The sequence below is a fragment of the Cynocephalus volans genome, chromosome 7 (assembly GCF_027409185.1).
Source record: "Cynocephalus volans isolate mCynVol1 chromosome 7, mCynVol1.pri, whole genome shotgun sequence".
NCBI classification, from domain to species: Eukaryota; Metazoa; Chordata; class Mammalia; order Dermoptera; family Cynocephalidae; genus Cynocephalus; species Cynocephalus volans.
The window spans coordinates 59,462,199-59,476,627 of record NC_084466.1 but is presented as its reverse complement, the minus strand read 5'-3'; the positions used below and the strand labels follow the sequence as shown (position 1 = coordinate 59,476,627).

The 14,429-nt window shown below is 46.3% G+C and overlaps 1 protein-coding gene across 1 annotated transcript; it reads right to left on the bottom strand.

The window, feature by feature from the left end:
• Window positions 1-541: 541 nt before the first annotated feature.
• RGCC (regulator of cell cycle) lies at window positions 542-13,572 on the bottom strand. The gene is made up of 5 exons (XM_063103146.1): window positions 13,353-13,572; window positions 12,648-12,833; window positions 4,181-4,294; window positions 2,203-2,265; window positions 542-934 (listed from the first exon to the last, which is right to left on the bottom strand). The coding sequence occupies exons 1-5, from the start codon at window positions 13,399-13,401 to the stop codon at window positions 927-929; spliced, it is 420 nt and encodes a 139-aa protein (XP_062959216.1). The 5' UTR covers window positions 13,402-13,572; the 3' UTR covers window positions 542-926.
• Between the last annotated feature and the right edge of the window lie 857 nt (window positions 13,573-14,429).

The window sequence follows — 14,429 nt, the reverse complement described above, 5'->3', positions numbered from 1 at the left end:
TTCTACATGCAAAGCCCACCTATTTGAGGGCCTCACATCTTGACCCTCTGGCTCCATTGAAGCTGCCTGGACACTAGCATCAAGGCCAGCACCATCAAATCTTCCCTAGCACACATATCTTATAAAATACACCATCATTTTTAAGTCCTCCAGCTGCCTCAACTTTCCCTCATATTTAAGTCCTGGATTTTAAGTACAAATGGTATTTCCCTTAATTCAAAAAAAGAGTCCATGGCATCTGCAAAGGTGCCAAGATATGAGAAGGATGGCAGAGACAGAAGAGAAACCTAACTTCCATCAAAACCACAATCCTCAAATTAAAACTTCCCATTAGCCACCTGCCAGCATTTCCCTCTAGAGCACTGAACAAGCTCAAAGGAATGCTTTCTTAAGTTTACCATCTTCCTGTCTAATGCAATCAGGCAGCACCCAGGTCCTTGTTAGCAGTCCAGAGGCCTGCTACTCCCACTAGAAAACTATTTGAATGGAAATATGTTGAAAGAAATAAAGAAAAAGAAATGGAAGCTTACAAAATACAGACTCCAGTTCAATTTTTATTTGTATACAAAAATATATTATAATGGGAAAAGCATATTACTATTTCCAACTATATATAATTAATTACAAATACTTTCATAAAAGCACTTTAAATTACAGGAAAGCTGTGTTTTAAGAGAAAATACGTTAGCATGGATCATCGTTCTAATACGCTGCAAGCAGGTAAACAAAGTCAGCTTCACTGTCTAAATTGCTCAGAGATGGGCCCAACGACTGATTTTAAGGTGAGCCCAAGGATGGCCTGGTTGGAGGTGAACACTCATCTCTGTCTCCTCTGGCAGAAGATTCTAGTCGCTGATTTTACCAGGTCCTCAGAGCTTTCTGAAGCTTCTCCCTTATGTTGAAAGGACCCCTAACTCCTCCTTGCTTCACATACCTGTAAATAGGAGATAGGTAAGGTTATCCACTCACAGAAGTTTGCCATTGCTCTGCTTCATGTCATCACGCCATGTCAGACATGCATCAGAGCTCCAAACCTAAGGGCAGGCTTCCCACACAATGTGTGTCTGATTAACTGGAATGACTGGGCAGCCTGCTGCAATTTGCATGAAGTAGACAGGCTTGATACATGGGTCTAATACAAATTGTGCTGCAATTATAATAATCTCTGTCAAAACAGGCCTTGGTCTTCTGATGTAGGATGGTGCGGCATGTAAGAAAAGGGGCGATAAAATCCTCAAGTAAACAGAAATGATACAAGAACTTTCTACCTGGTATTTAGGCTTGTCTGAAAGAGTGTTAAGAACAGTGTTATTTTTAAATAACCAGCTTGAGATCTACTATTTCAGATTTTACCTGGCTATTTAGTAGAATATAGCATAAAATACTTCAAACAGAAAATAAACTCTTTCACTGAAAAATTAAGGGCCTGGCACAAAATTCTTCCAGTCCTCTCTGTGACTGAACAAGACACTCCATGAGTAGAATTATTGAAACTTCCTTCCTGGAAGCTTGAGCTAGTACTCCTGGCTCTTGCAATCCCATTTCAGTGAAATAAGAGTGTGTAGATACAGTCCTTTTCTCTAGACCTCCCTATTGCAGTTATGATCTGATGTCTTCAGTTCCCAACATTTTTGGTTCCACAAAATGGGTTACCCTTACCATAATTCCCAAATGGGAAGCCAGTACTGCATACTTAATCCAGGTCATTCAGCAATTGGCGTGGGCCTTTGGTACTAAGGTCTCCCCAAACCAATTCTCTCTGTTAGCACCTAAATCTCAGAAGTCAGACCTCACCAAGCCCCTGGACCTAACCTGGAAAAATTACCCTGGCCCATGGGATGAAACCCTCTGGCTTGTTAGAGTAAAGCTTGTGTGGTCAATTGGCTCATTTCTTCTCTGAAGAGCCTGACAGGTCAACATGATGGTAAAGCTCCAATCTTGCTCCTTCTCCATTTCTCAAACAAAATGCCCTTGTTTGCTGGTGACCTGTTCTCAGTGTTTGGAAAGGCACATGGTCTACTTTAATGCAAGCTTATCCTCAGAACTTCTTTCCAAGCCACTATGGTCCTGTTTCTAATCTAAAGAAGTCTTATGATGTAACTCTTTGTCCCCAGGCAAGCTGGTAAACATTACAGCACTTTATCAGAGGTGTCCTCTAGTTTTCTGATTAATTTTTCGTTTTAAGACCAGGCTTGTACTCACTTGCTAATGTTCTGTCAAGATCAGCAATAAAGTCTTCTAGTTCTTTTGTGTCTCCTAATTTGGCTGTAAAACAGGAGAGAGAGTTCAGTTTCCATATCAAAGATAGTTTATGATCTCATGTTGAGTTTTCCAGGATTACAGAATTTCTAGCATTATGGATTCTTTCCATTTTGTAATCTATCTCTCTATATTCAGGGACTTTATTGAACAGTGTCCTGTAACAATTCAAAGTATCTGCTCCAATGTTTAGTTACAGTGAACTGGGAAAATAATTCAGAAGACCAGCTTCAATGTTTCTTTCTGTTTTAGCTCATCACCACCCTCTCCCACCAACCCACCTTAACTCCCCCTAACCTAGAAGAAGAATCTCCCTTCACTGTCTTAAAAGTTTTGGGGGAAATGAGGGGCAGGAAGGGAAGATAAAGAGTTTTGATTTTTTGATTGTGTAGGATTCGAGTTATTAGTAAAGTCAAAAATATTTGGTAAGATAAGGAAAAAAAAAAGAAAAAAAAAATTTGGTAAGCAAAAGCACCATGCAGAATGGACACGCAGGTCTATAATTCTTCTTGCTTGTGCTATAGCTCTATAGCTTGTGCTATAACCCTGCGGCAATACTGCGGCCCTCAGAGTATGAAATGAATGAAGAGCTACTGTTCCTTCTCAAAATGGTACGGGGAGGGCGACATGAGGCTTCTGGTCCAGGTAACAGCTTTATCCCATCCAGGTGCCAGCATCAGGTAACAAGTCCTTATCCAGATATTGTTCTCTCTACAGCCTGAGCCATATACCTTTTCTGTGTATCTTACGTTTTTCTCTAGAGTTCATCATTCGTGCCTTCCCTGAAATGCATTACTGGATATTTTATTAACCCCTGCTGACTACAAATGCCTCATTGTTCTTAGCTTTTCAAGTCAATTTACCACTAGGGGCTTTTTTCCCCTATTTAATTTCTACCTCTGGAGGATCAGGGAGCAAATCTGGGCATGTTTTAAGCCACTTTCGAGACTGCTCTGTGCCTGAATTCAACAGATCCATTACAGAGTGGATTACAGGGTCGGAGCATGGTGGCCTCCCCAGTGGCTGCTAACACTGCTGTGCTGAGAAGGAAATTTAAAAATGTCTGCTTTGAAGAAGAGAGAAGTTCTGTCTTAATGCCAGAGTGAGAAAAACGATGGAATCTTCATATTTCTTAACTACGTTCCATTTTATTGCATTCTGCAACTATTTTCAGCAAGTATAGCTTTTCAGAAGGAAAAAAAACCTCCTTTTGTTTTCAAAAGGGCACTTGCCCAATATAACAGAACATTCAGCTCTCTAGCTGGAGACACTTTACCAGTTCCAAAAAATGAGAAACCACTCATGCATCTTTTAAAACTTTGTAGGTCTATTAATATCACAGTAGAGACAGGCTGAAGCTGCTATTTTGAATCATGTTAGATCATCGCTTGTCTCATCATGACGACCCCATTTAATTGCTAAGTTGGTCATCCGAAAGCATTGGTTAAATAATTAATGCAATAAAAAAGAACCCTACTTTCTGCAAAGCTAAACTGCTGAGTTTTAAGTTCTAGAACCAACCAGTCTGGGAGGAGACCCATGGGCAACACTATCATTTATTTGGCACAGTTTTGATGACACTACAAGGGTACTTCAGAAAGTTTGTGGAAAAACAGAATTAAAAGATAATATAAATCTTTCCATGTATATACATGAGAAAGAAACAGTCTAGAGTCTACACGTTGTTGTTTTTTCTCCCTGTGAATTTGGGCTTTCTGCCCCAAATGATCTGATTTCATTTTCACACTGATCAAAATCCTGAGAAATAACAAATTCACACTTCACACTCTACTGTACTATTTGTATCTTTTTGTTTTGCACATTTGGGCAAGATTAGTTGAGTTACAGGAAAGAGAGAAAGGATTGAGAATGAGAGGGGAATAAAAAAGCCAAAAACTCACACTCCAATGAATGCACCTACCTTTCCGAGGAGTAACAGTGGGAGGCAACAGGGCTGGGGTAGAGTCTGTTGGAGAATTCAGTTTTTCATCACTGAAGCTGAAGCTGTAGCTGTTCCTGTAAAGTGAATCTGCACCTTTCAGCAAAGAAAGTGTACTCATTAGAAATAGTACTCGTTAGACTATAGACTCATCGGTCCATCATCTACTGATAACCAACAGTTTGTCTCCAAAAGAAGCAAAAGTTGCAAATCTATAGTAAAGAGAACAGACCGATTTCTAGGTTTTGTATTTATGCACCCAAATGATTTGAGACAAGGGAGAATGTGTATGTGTGTGTGTCTCCAATCAGGCACAACCAAGGCCCCTGCTTCTCCAAAAGAAGGTTGTGATAGGATCATGGTGACAACGCACAGGAGCCTACTGACCGGATGTCCAGCCGGCAGCTAAGCTGATGCCTGACTGATGAGGGGAAGAGGAGGTGTTAGTTTGGGATTTTAGACATAAGGAATCATCTTTCATGAAAAAATGTCCCTTTGTCCTCTGAACTCTCTAAAACACAAACATATGGTATTTTATGACTTAATAATCCTCTCTCCCTGCTCAAGAGAACGATTCTGCTCTCTTGCTATCCCGTGACTTAATGATCCTCTCTTTCTGCTCAAGAGGTTTTCCTGAGAGCCTGCACGCTGTGGATAAGGTGGGGGGCTAAAGATAAAGATTTCGTCTCATGGAGGTTCATCTATTACAGACAATTCAAGTTACTTCGCGGCTCTCTCTATTCTCACATCCACACCCCCACCCCCCGCCCCTCAAAGACCTAAGTGACAGCAAAGCCAGGTCCCAGAGCAGGGCTGGGCTGGGAATCAAGGGAACCAGCTCGGCTACTAAGTACCTGGGTGCCACTGAACAAGACAGTATCTCTGGGCCTCATCAATAAAATGGGACGGTGGAAGTCCCTTCCACCTCTGCAGTTCCGCGATCTCTAACTCCTGCCGAGGGCAAGGAAACCCCAACCCATGGCCAGCCCAGCTGTGCAACTGTGACCCAGAAAAGAGCTACTGACTGAGCAGCACTGGCACAAGGGACTCAAAGGCAGAGCAGGCAGCGGAAGCAGGATGTGGCTGCTAAAGTCGTGAGGGAACAGCCTTCCTGGCTAAAACAAAACACAAAACCAGCCAAGGTTGTAGCAGAGATGAGCTCTGGAAAGGCTCTTCAGGTGAGAAGGCAGCCCGGCCAGCCCCCACTCCTCCTTGGGATTCTTTCACTTTAAGCCAATTACCTCCAGCTCAGTAGGAGGCAAAAACATCTTTCTTTGGAACCCTGAACTCAAAACGAACTTGCCTAAGTTATAAAAGATATGCCCAGTGTAAAAAGAATCAGGGTTTTCAGAAGCAGAGGTTTCTGGTCCTGAGAGAATTTGGCTTCATCCCTAAAAGGCTGCTACAACTTCACCTGGCTCCCTTTCCTCCCACCCTCCCCTGTCCGGGTGGCCCCACCTTGCCCACTTTTCCAACGTGCCCAGAAGATATTTGTGACCAGCCCTCACAATCTCTTTGTCCTTCAGCTCTGCAGTTCTGAGATTCTCAGTCCAGACCAGGTCACCTAAATAGACCACAATCAGTTTTTAGGGCTTTGATGCTGAACATCTACTGAGATCCAAAACACTGAACCTGGGCTGGCCAGTTAGCTCAGTTGATTAGAGCACGGTGCTGATGACACCAAGGTCCAGGGTTCTATCCCTGGACCAGCCAGCTGCCAAAAAACAAAACAAAACACTGACCTTTATACCTACATTTCTCCAAAAATATATTCCTCACACAGAACAGTTGTGTGATCTTCTATGTTTGAGAAACACCAAACACCCTTGATCATTCCCATGGTGTATTCCCACTTTTCACATCCCTGAGAAGACTTGTAATAAGAAACAAGTTTGGCCCTATTTGCCAAGTGTACCTGACCATGGGACACTTTTGTGTGGCACCACTGTTAATATTTCTCAGGACACTTGTAGTCTGTGGAACTCAACTTGGGGAGCCCTTCTGCTTGGTTTGCTTGACGAGCCAACCTCCAGAGAAGCAGTCTAGATTTTTCTCAAGAAAAAGCCTTTGCCCTACATATAGGAAATGGTTGTGCCCATTGCAGACTTAATGGCGAAGCATGACTGTTCGTCACCATGCAATAAAAGGAGAATTGCCACAAACATAGCCTAAGAAACTTGTGGGGAGGAGATGAGGTAAGATTTAGGGACAAGAAACCACAGAGGGGGCCTGGGGAGGCAGGCCTCATGCCCAGACTATTGAGCCAGAAGGAAGAAATATGAGGCTGTTGGCACATTATCTTTGGCTCTGAAGGACGCTGAGAACAACACCCCCATCCCTGGCCCAGAGTTCTGGCTCCAGAGACCGGCTGGCCCAGATCTCAGGGGCCACACTCTGGTCTCTCTCTCTCAGGAGCAGCCAGCACTTAAGAACAAGATTCAACACCACACCTCACTCCACCCACCCTGCATGCGCCACGGGCCCTTTTCCTGATGTTGGGCTTCATCTCTATTCCGTCCCCACTCTCCAGCAATTTTACACCCACATATACTCATCCTTTGTTGCGGGGGGGGGGGGGGGGCAACTTGTTCCTCTCACTGGCAAGTTGACCAAATGCTATTGGTTTTTCAGGGAAGGAACAATCTAGACATGGAAAAGGCCATTGCAAAAGAGGATGGCAGGAATAAAAAAAGGGATCTAGTGAGAATTCAGGAAAACCTCAAGGTAAGTCAAGTGGTTGGGGAGACTGTAGAAAATGAGCTATTGTACCAGAATATGGTCCCAGTTTACTGCTGATCTTTTAAAGCGTGATCCACATGCTAAATGCCTCTTGACCCAAGTATTTTCCTCAAACTCAGAAAACATACAGACAAACTGACTTTTACTTGACTGATAAATTCACTTGCAAAGTAGACTATTAAAACGATCAGAAGTTGCCTCTTGTTAATGAACTTGCACTACTCCCACAATGAGAGAGGGGGAAGGAAAAGTGCTGGTTACATCTAGATATATAAACACACTCAGAGGCACGTCAGCATGGTATCTGCTCATTCCCCTGCCCCCGCCCCCGCCACACACCCACACACACACTAGCTCACACCCTGGCTTGCTGTGACACCATAATTCCACTCTCTTTCCATGAGGTGCACAGTCTGGGGCAGACCCAGCTCCAGGTTCTGAAACGTCCAACCTTCAACCCTCAAGAGGAAATGAAACCCAGTGGGTTCATATTACCAGCCTGCGGTAATACACTTCATGTCATTCATGACAACAGTGAAAAGAGCAACCTCCAGAGCCCCAAAGCTACACCACTGTCGAGAGAGTGCGTAGCACGGGAGGCCGTGTGAAAACTGTTCGGCCCTGTGCAAGTCACTCTGTCCCTTCCTTGACGAGAGGAGGATAGGAGCCTGGGCTCTCCATGAATGATGTCCGTGGTTTTAGTGATTTTATTCTCAAGGTCCTGGCAAAAGAAAAATGGCATGCCCAGGAGAGAAAAAGTCATCATAGACAATAAAATGAATCAAGATTCTGGGCCCAGGCTTTCTCTTCTTCTTCACTGAGTTGCAAAATTCTTAAGAGAAGTTTCTCTTCAGAGGCGCCCTAGAATAAAACTCCCAAGAACAAGCCTCCAACACAGAGGTACCCCAAAATCTAGACCCCTTTTTACCCTTCACCTAATAAAATTTCTTTCCACAGACTTTAAGAACCTACAATGAACAAAATCTCATGCTAGGTATTGTGATAGATTAAAAAGTAAGGAAGGCCTGACTTCCTGTTCTCTTTACTCCCCTGAACTCTATTCCTTGCAAAATAACAGCCAGTTAGTCTGATAAAATGACAGCAATGTGTCGCTGGCTGATAGCATATTCACGTATTATTGCCCCACCCACGTATCAGGTGCTGCTCTTAATAGGAGTTTGAGGGACTCATAACAGTGATGATTTGGGGAACGTTGGAAGGAGGCAAGGCTGGATATTGTAGGACCTTACAACATCTGCTCAATCAGCTCTGAAGCCCCATCTCACAAGCATCTCAAATCTCAGTTAGAAACGTCCTTGGCAAGTCTACTTAGTGTATGGAAGCCAGAAACCTCAAATTCTGGGACCAAGTTTTCTAAGACACCATTAAAAGAAATAAAAGCATATTAAATATACAACTATCTAACTTTAGGAGCACTAACAGAGCTTGAGAAACTCTGCTGCAAAAACAGAGGCTTGTCTAAAAGGGAAGTGTGTTTTTTAGTTTGGAGAGTTGGGAGAAAGGTAATTCAGGGTTAGCACTGACGTGTGCTACTCCAGAGGAAAGTAAAACCACAGACAGAAACCTTGCCCAGAGCTCCTGTAAATATAGAACAATCCCACACATTTAAAGCAAGAAAACTATAGTAATTAACTGCGAAAAAGAAAGCCTTGGACCTCTCTCTCTTTTGTCAAAGGGAATGGCAAGTGGGGGTGGGTATTCTCCTCCTCAAAAATCTAAATTCTGACAGCCTCATTAACACGGGATAGAATTTTTAAAAGCTCCCTTTCTCATTTTCACCACTGTTGCCCCAGCTCCCCTTCTGGGACATTCCATCCCTCTTGACATTTTGCCAGGCATCAGAATGAGACCTGCCACCCACCCGGAATTACTAACACGGTACCAGGGCATCCCAAAGGCTCCTAACTGGCCTTACCCTCTCATGGCTTGAACAAGCTCGGGTTCCAGTCTCAGTGGCTCCTGAGCCAGATCAGCCTCCAATACATTAACTGTCATGCTGGTCCCCTGGGGCCCATAAGGTTTCCCCTCTCCCGGGGCCAGGCCAGAGTAGACTAGGCAACGACATGACGATATCCTGAGTCTTGCTTCTGCTAAAGTAGTCAGTTCCTCATTCCCTAAAACAATCCTATAGTATCATAACAGCCCTAGCATACACAGTAGGCTTTGGATCTTTTCTTAAGAAGCAAAACACTTCCCCCTCAAAGGAAAAATGTATGTAAAACCCCAATACATCAAAGATATAAGTTTATAGCACCTTTTAAAGTTTAAGTTAATATTTTAAACCCTTATAAAGTCAAACCAGGGAAGCATAAATTAACACACTGGTTAAAATTTGATATATAAGGAGTTAAAATTCTATTAAACACATTTGAGAAATCATGGTGTACTTTTACGGTTTTGAAAATACTGGGGAAAAAAGACATTTTTTAAAAATAAATTCAAACCAAAGATATACACAGTATCTAAAGCACCTCTGAGGATCAGGTTTGAAAAACACTGCCCTCGCCCTAATTGCCTTGTCCTTTTACTGCTGATGTTAAAATTACTCCCACTAAGGTGCCTGATATTACTTGTTGGTACACAAGTCTACGGGAAAAAACAATCCTATTTTGATCAACTACCATTTGAATCCCGCCCCTAAGGGGAAGATATCCTGCAATTGTTATTTTGGTCTTCTGCATGTCTTAGGAGGCCCTCCTGAAAGTGGAAGCAGGAAGGAGTATTTCCTTATTAAATACCCCTTCTTCTCTAAGTAACTTGCTTCTTTGGTGGAAGAAGGAATGTCTTATTTTTCTCCTTTGGATGCAAGTAACATTAAATTTTTGTCTTAGTGAGAAAAAAATAGTGTTCTTCAAAAAACTGGAGAGCTGGCCAGTTAGTTCACTTGGTTAGAGCATGGTGTTGGTACAACCAAGGTCAAGGGTTTTGGATTCCTGTACCGGACAGCCACCAAAACCAAAAACAAAACAAAACAGGAATACTGTTTTGATCTACCTTCTAAGGTTGGTGCACCTTCAGGGAGACAGAGCCGCAATGGGAGAGCGAAAACCAAGGTAACATTGGTCAGTAGCTTCATACATAACATTTTCACACCATACATAACATTTTCACACGAAACACTGGTTCCGCTGTATCTGATCTGTGTGATATAGCATGGTATGTGCATTTTCATGTTTTTCTGAAAGCATTAAACAGAGCAAATATTTTCTTCCTAATCAGGAGCTTAAGGATGTTTCTAATAGTACTATTAAATATTAAATCCTTTCAATTTTACAGCTAGAGAAACTGAGGCCTACTCATCACCCAGGGCCTAGACAGGTCTCAGCCTGGACTCTGCTGACCCTGCCAGATAAACAACACCTTGAAGAGACACCTTCAAGAACAACCACCACTGATAAACAGGCCTGTGACCTAGGCTCAACGGGACTTTGATCTATTTCTGAGGACCTGGTTTCCATTCAAGCCAATCATCCATGGGGATAGAGCAAGGCCTTAGAGAGACAGCCCATGTGTTTCTGCTATTTTATCAGAAAAAAATGAAGATAGCAGAGCCTACTTTATAGGACTGTGGTAGAGATTACATGAGATAACACATTCAAAGAACAGCTAAGAGATCACTAACAATAAGAGTTTATGCTAATAATAATAGTAATCATTGTAAGGTCAGTTACAATTGGTCGGTGTGAGCTGCTGGTATTATCATTATCCTGCTGTGTCTCCTTTTTGGTGAGCCAAAATTTCAATTCAGTAGGCTCTACCTCTCTCGAGCATTCTCTTCAAGAGAAAAGCATTAAACAGACAAATGAGTGTAACAATGTCTGTGCTTAGTTCTTGGCAGCAATTAAGATACACCTATGCTTCCTTAAGAAACTACTATTTAGATACACAGCTCCTGCCAAGACTATTTCTAACCAGTCTTGGGGGGACAAATCACATATTTATAGGAAAGATGACTGTCATCTGACCTTTCTTTATACCCTTCCCATTACTTCTCTAACCACCAAACTAAGGGTTAGTTTAATAGATAACAGAAAAAAGCAAAAAGCAAAATACATATACCCTAAGAAAAACTATGAATGCTAACCCAAATATCTCCCCCCCAAACTGTTAAAAACGTGTTTCTACTATTTTCTCTTTAAGGACCCTGAAAATAGTTCCCAGATCTGAAATCCCACCCAGTGGAAGCAGCAAGCAGCCATGCATGGGCGAGCTCAGACTGTATTCTAGCTGAACGAAACTGTGGCTCAGAGAGGAGCTATTCTGTGCCACAGAGCAACAGTGACAGACTGTCCCCCCCTTTCTTTTCCATGGGGAGAGAATTTGTATTTGATGAATAACTTGCTCCACACCCCAGTAGAAGGAGACATATTTAAGTTTGGCCACAGGTACTGAAACAAATTTCAAAAGTTTTAAGACATCCCTTGGAAATTTAAACTGAGCAGTATTGTCATTAGAAACGATGTCAAAAAATTCTAATTTTTGGAAGATTAACAGTACGTTCTTCCATCTCTTTTCATCTCAAAAGCTGCAGCTCAGTCTAAACCTCTGGCAGGGCTGCCAAGAAACCTCAAGCTGGAACTCAGGTTTCTGACTCAAAGCCTGACCAGAGTGGTGAGTGTCTTTATCCCTTTTCAGGACAGTTCTTGTTCAGGTCTAGCACTGAATCTGTCTCCAGTAACAAGGGACAGCTCCAGATTTCTGAAAAAGAGAATGCCGTGGAAAGGCCATTTTATTTCCAGAGTCAAGGGCAGCAGGAGTGACATTCATGCTTGTAGCCCTTCTAGGGATTAAAGGCTAAAGATTACAGAGAATAGTTTACCGTTCACTTTGAAAAACAATAACTAATCCATGATTTGAAAACCAACAATCAAGTAATATTAAAAAGTCACCAAATTTGCTGTTTGACACCTAAATGGGTATCCATACTCCTTCCAGGGCATTTGAGTTCCTGGAAAAACTCATCTTTTAACAAGGCTGTTTAGGGCAAAGAGACCCTGATGTAGTCTCCACTGTGAGAAAGGTCACCAGGAAGCACCTCCATGTCCCTCTGCTCTCTGGCTCCCCCAGCAGCCTGGGTGGTAAGGGACACTTTCTAACTCACTGGAAAACTCAGCAGTGCCAGGGATTATTTCAAAACCAAATTTGATGGAGCAACAAGTCTGGGAGTTCAGGGCCAAAAGAAAGCGCAAGAAATTATTTCAAAAATCCCAAGAGCACCGCTTATGAAACCTTTCCTGGTTTCACAAATATTTCAGTACTGTGTCTTCCCATGTCCCCACCGCCCCCCACATACACACCCCATTCCTGCGGCACTTGTCCCACATTCTCTGAAAAGTTACAGCTGAGAGGCGAGGAGGGGAAACTGTGGGAAGGTCTGGCCCAGGTCCGGGAAGTCCTGTCTGGCTGAGTCGGGACCAGCTGCTTAAACCCTCAGGCCTCATGACACAGCTGCAGGCGGCAGGTAGACCAGCTCGCCCTCCAAGAGCCTTCCCGTGTGACTACCCTCTGGGGCCCTGCCAGTGTTGGGCCTTCAGCCCTGGAGACTCAACTCTCCAGGCGTCCTAGAGACTGCCTTGAGCTTTAGGGCCTAGTTCCCTGGACCCCATGCCTCAGTTTACAGAGGAGCCCTCGCGGGCCAGGCACTGGGATCCAGGCGTTGCCGGCACCGTACTAGGAGGGCCACACTTACTCTCGGAGTCGCTGAAGCCGCTGCTGTCGCTGACGCTGGCGCTGCTACGCCGCTTCATGCGCTCCAGGTGCTCCTCGTAGTGGAAGTGGCGCTCGTGGAAGGGCGACGCGAAGTCGGCCAGCACCGCGTCAAACTCGCACAGCGCGTCCTTCAGGTCCGCGGCGGCCGCCGAGTCCAAGGCGGGGGCTGGGAGCAGGGACGGTGGGCTCAGCTGATGGGGTTCAGGGGGCCACCTCTCCCCGGGGCCCGGAGGGACCGCCACCATTCCCGAAGATAACTAACATTCACTGCGCGTTTGCCAAGTGACAGCCACGCAGTCACAGCCTGTTGTCTTTTAATCCTCTCGACCACTCTACGAAGTCCGTTCTATGATGGAGCCCATTTTACAGATAAGGAAACTGAGCCTCGGTCTGGCGAAGTGGCAAGCCTGAGGTCACTACGCTAATCGACACAGCCAAACTTTCCCCCGCCTCGTCGGGTACTTGTCCCCACGCTCGCTCCGCGGGGGCGCGTGCGAACCCGGCGGCGGTGGGGAGACCGAGTCAGAGTGCGCGCGCTACGTGTCTGGCTCGGGCGCCCGGGGGCAGGGGCCCGGGGCGAGGATGGAAGGGTGGCGGGGTGTAAAGGAACGACGCAGGACCCCGCTTCTCTCGCCCCCGCATGCAGGCTCGGGGCTTTCAGGTGGCCCTGGGACCCCGCACTCACCTGCGGCCGCGGCTGCCGCGGGGCTGCCCTGCGCCGCGGGCGGCTTCATGGGGCGTCTGGGCTTGGCCCGGCGCGCGCGGCGGAATCCTGCGGGTGCTGGGGGGACTGGCGGGGACCTGCCGACGCTGGCGCAGAGGCCGGGGCTGCTCCGGGGCTCGCTCTCCCGCCTTGACTGTCCCCTTCGGCGGCCGCGCGCCCGCTCTTTCGCCAGCCCCGGCCCCCCGCCGGTCCCGCCGTCTTATAGCCCCGGGCGCAGGCGGAGGCGGGACCGGGGCGGGGCCGCGCGAGCCGGAGCCTCCGGGTCTGTCCCGGCCGCCCTCCGGGGACGCCCCTGTCCCCGAGGCACCGCCCTCGCCACGCGCCCGCCCGGGAACCGCAGTGACGAGGAGTCGCCGGAGCCCGGGTTACAGCCCCAAATATTTACCCGCCGCTTTCTCCGCTCGCCCTGACAACACGACCCACGGAAGTGTCTGTGGCGTCACCAGAGCTTCAGAGAGTTCACTCTTCGGCTCGCGCTCCGCTGTTTCCAGCCGTGTGCCCTGAACCTCGGCGGGCCTCAGTTTCCTCATCTGTGAAATGGACGTGCAAATGCAGAGCCTCCCGCAGCCGACGGCTGTAGAGGCCCAGCCGGGTGCCGGAGACGCGGAGGGTCCCCACCCTATTCCCAAGGGACTCACAAGATTGCGGGCGGAGGGAGTGCAGGGCGTCGGGGGCTAGAGGGATGGAAGTTGGTGGAGTCCTTAATCGCTCCCACCCCGGAGCGCGGGGCCCTGAACGACAGTCCCGGGTGTTCCCGCCAGCCCCGGCTTTACGCAGGAGGGGTTTGTTAGGGGCAGAGGTTGCTGCGTAGACGCAGCGCGGAGCCGGCGCCTCGCGGTGTCCACACTCACGGGCCACCCTGGCCAGCGGCCTGGCGGGGGTCGGTCACCGCCGAGAATAACCCCGGTGCCCGCGAACGCCCCAGGCGGTGTGCTCACTAATACGGTAGCACTCGCCACAGACGACTGTTTAAGTGTAAAGCAATCCAAATTGAATGAAGTGAAAAAGTCAGTCCCTCGGTCGCACTAGGCACATTTA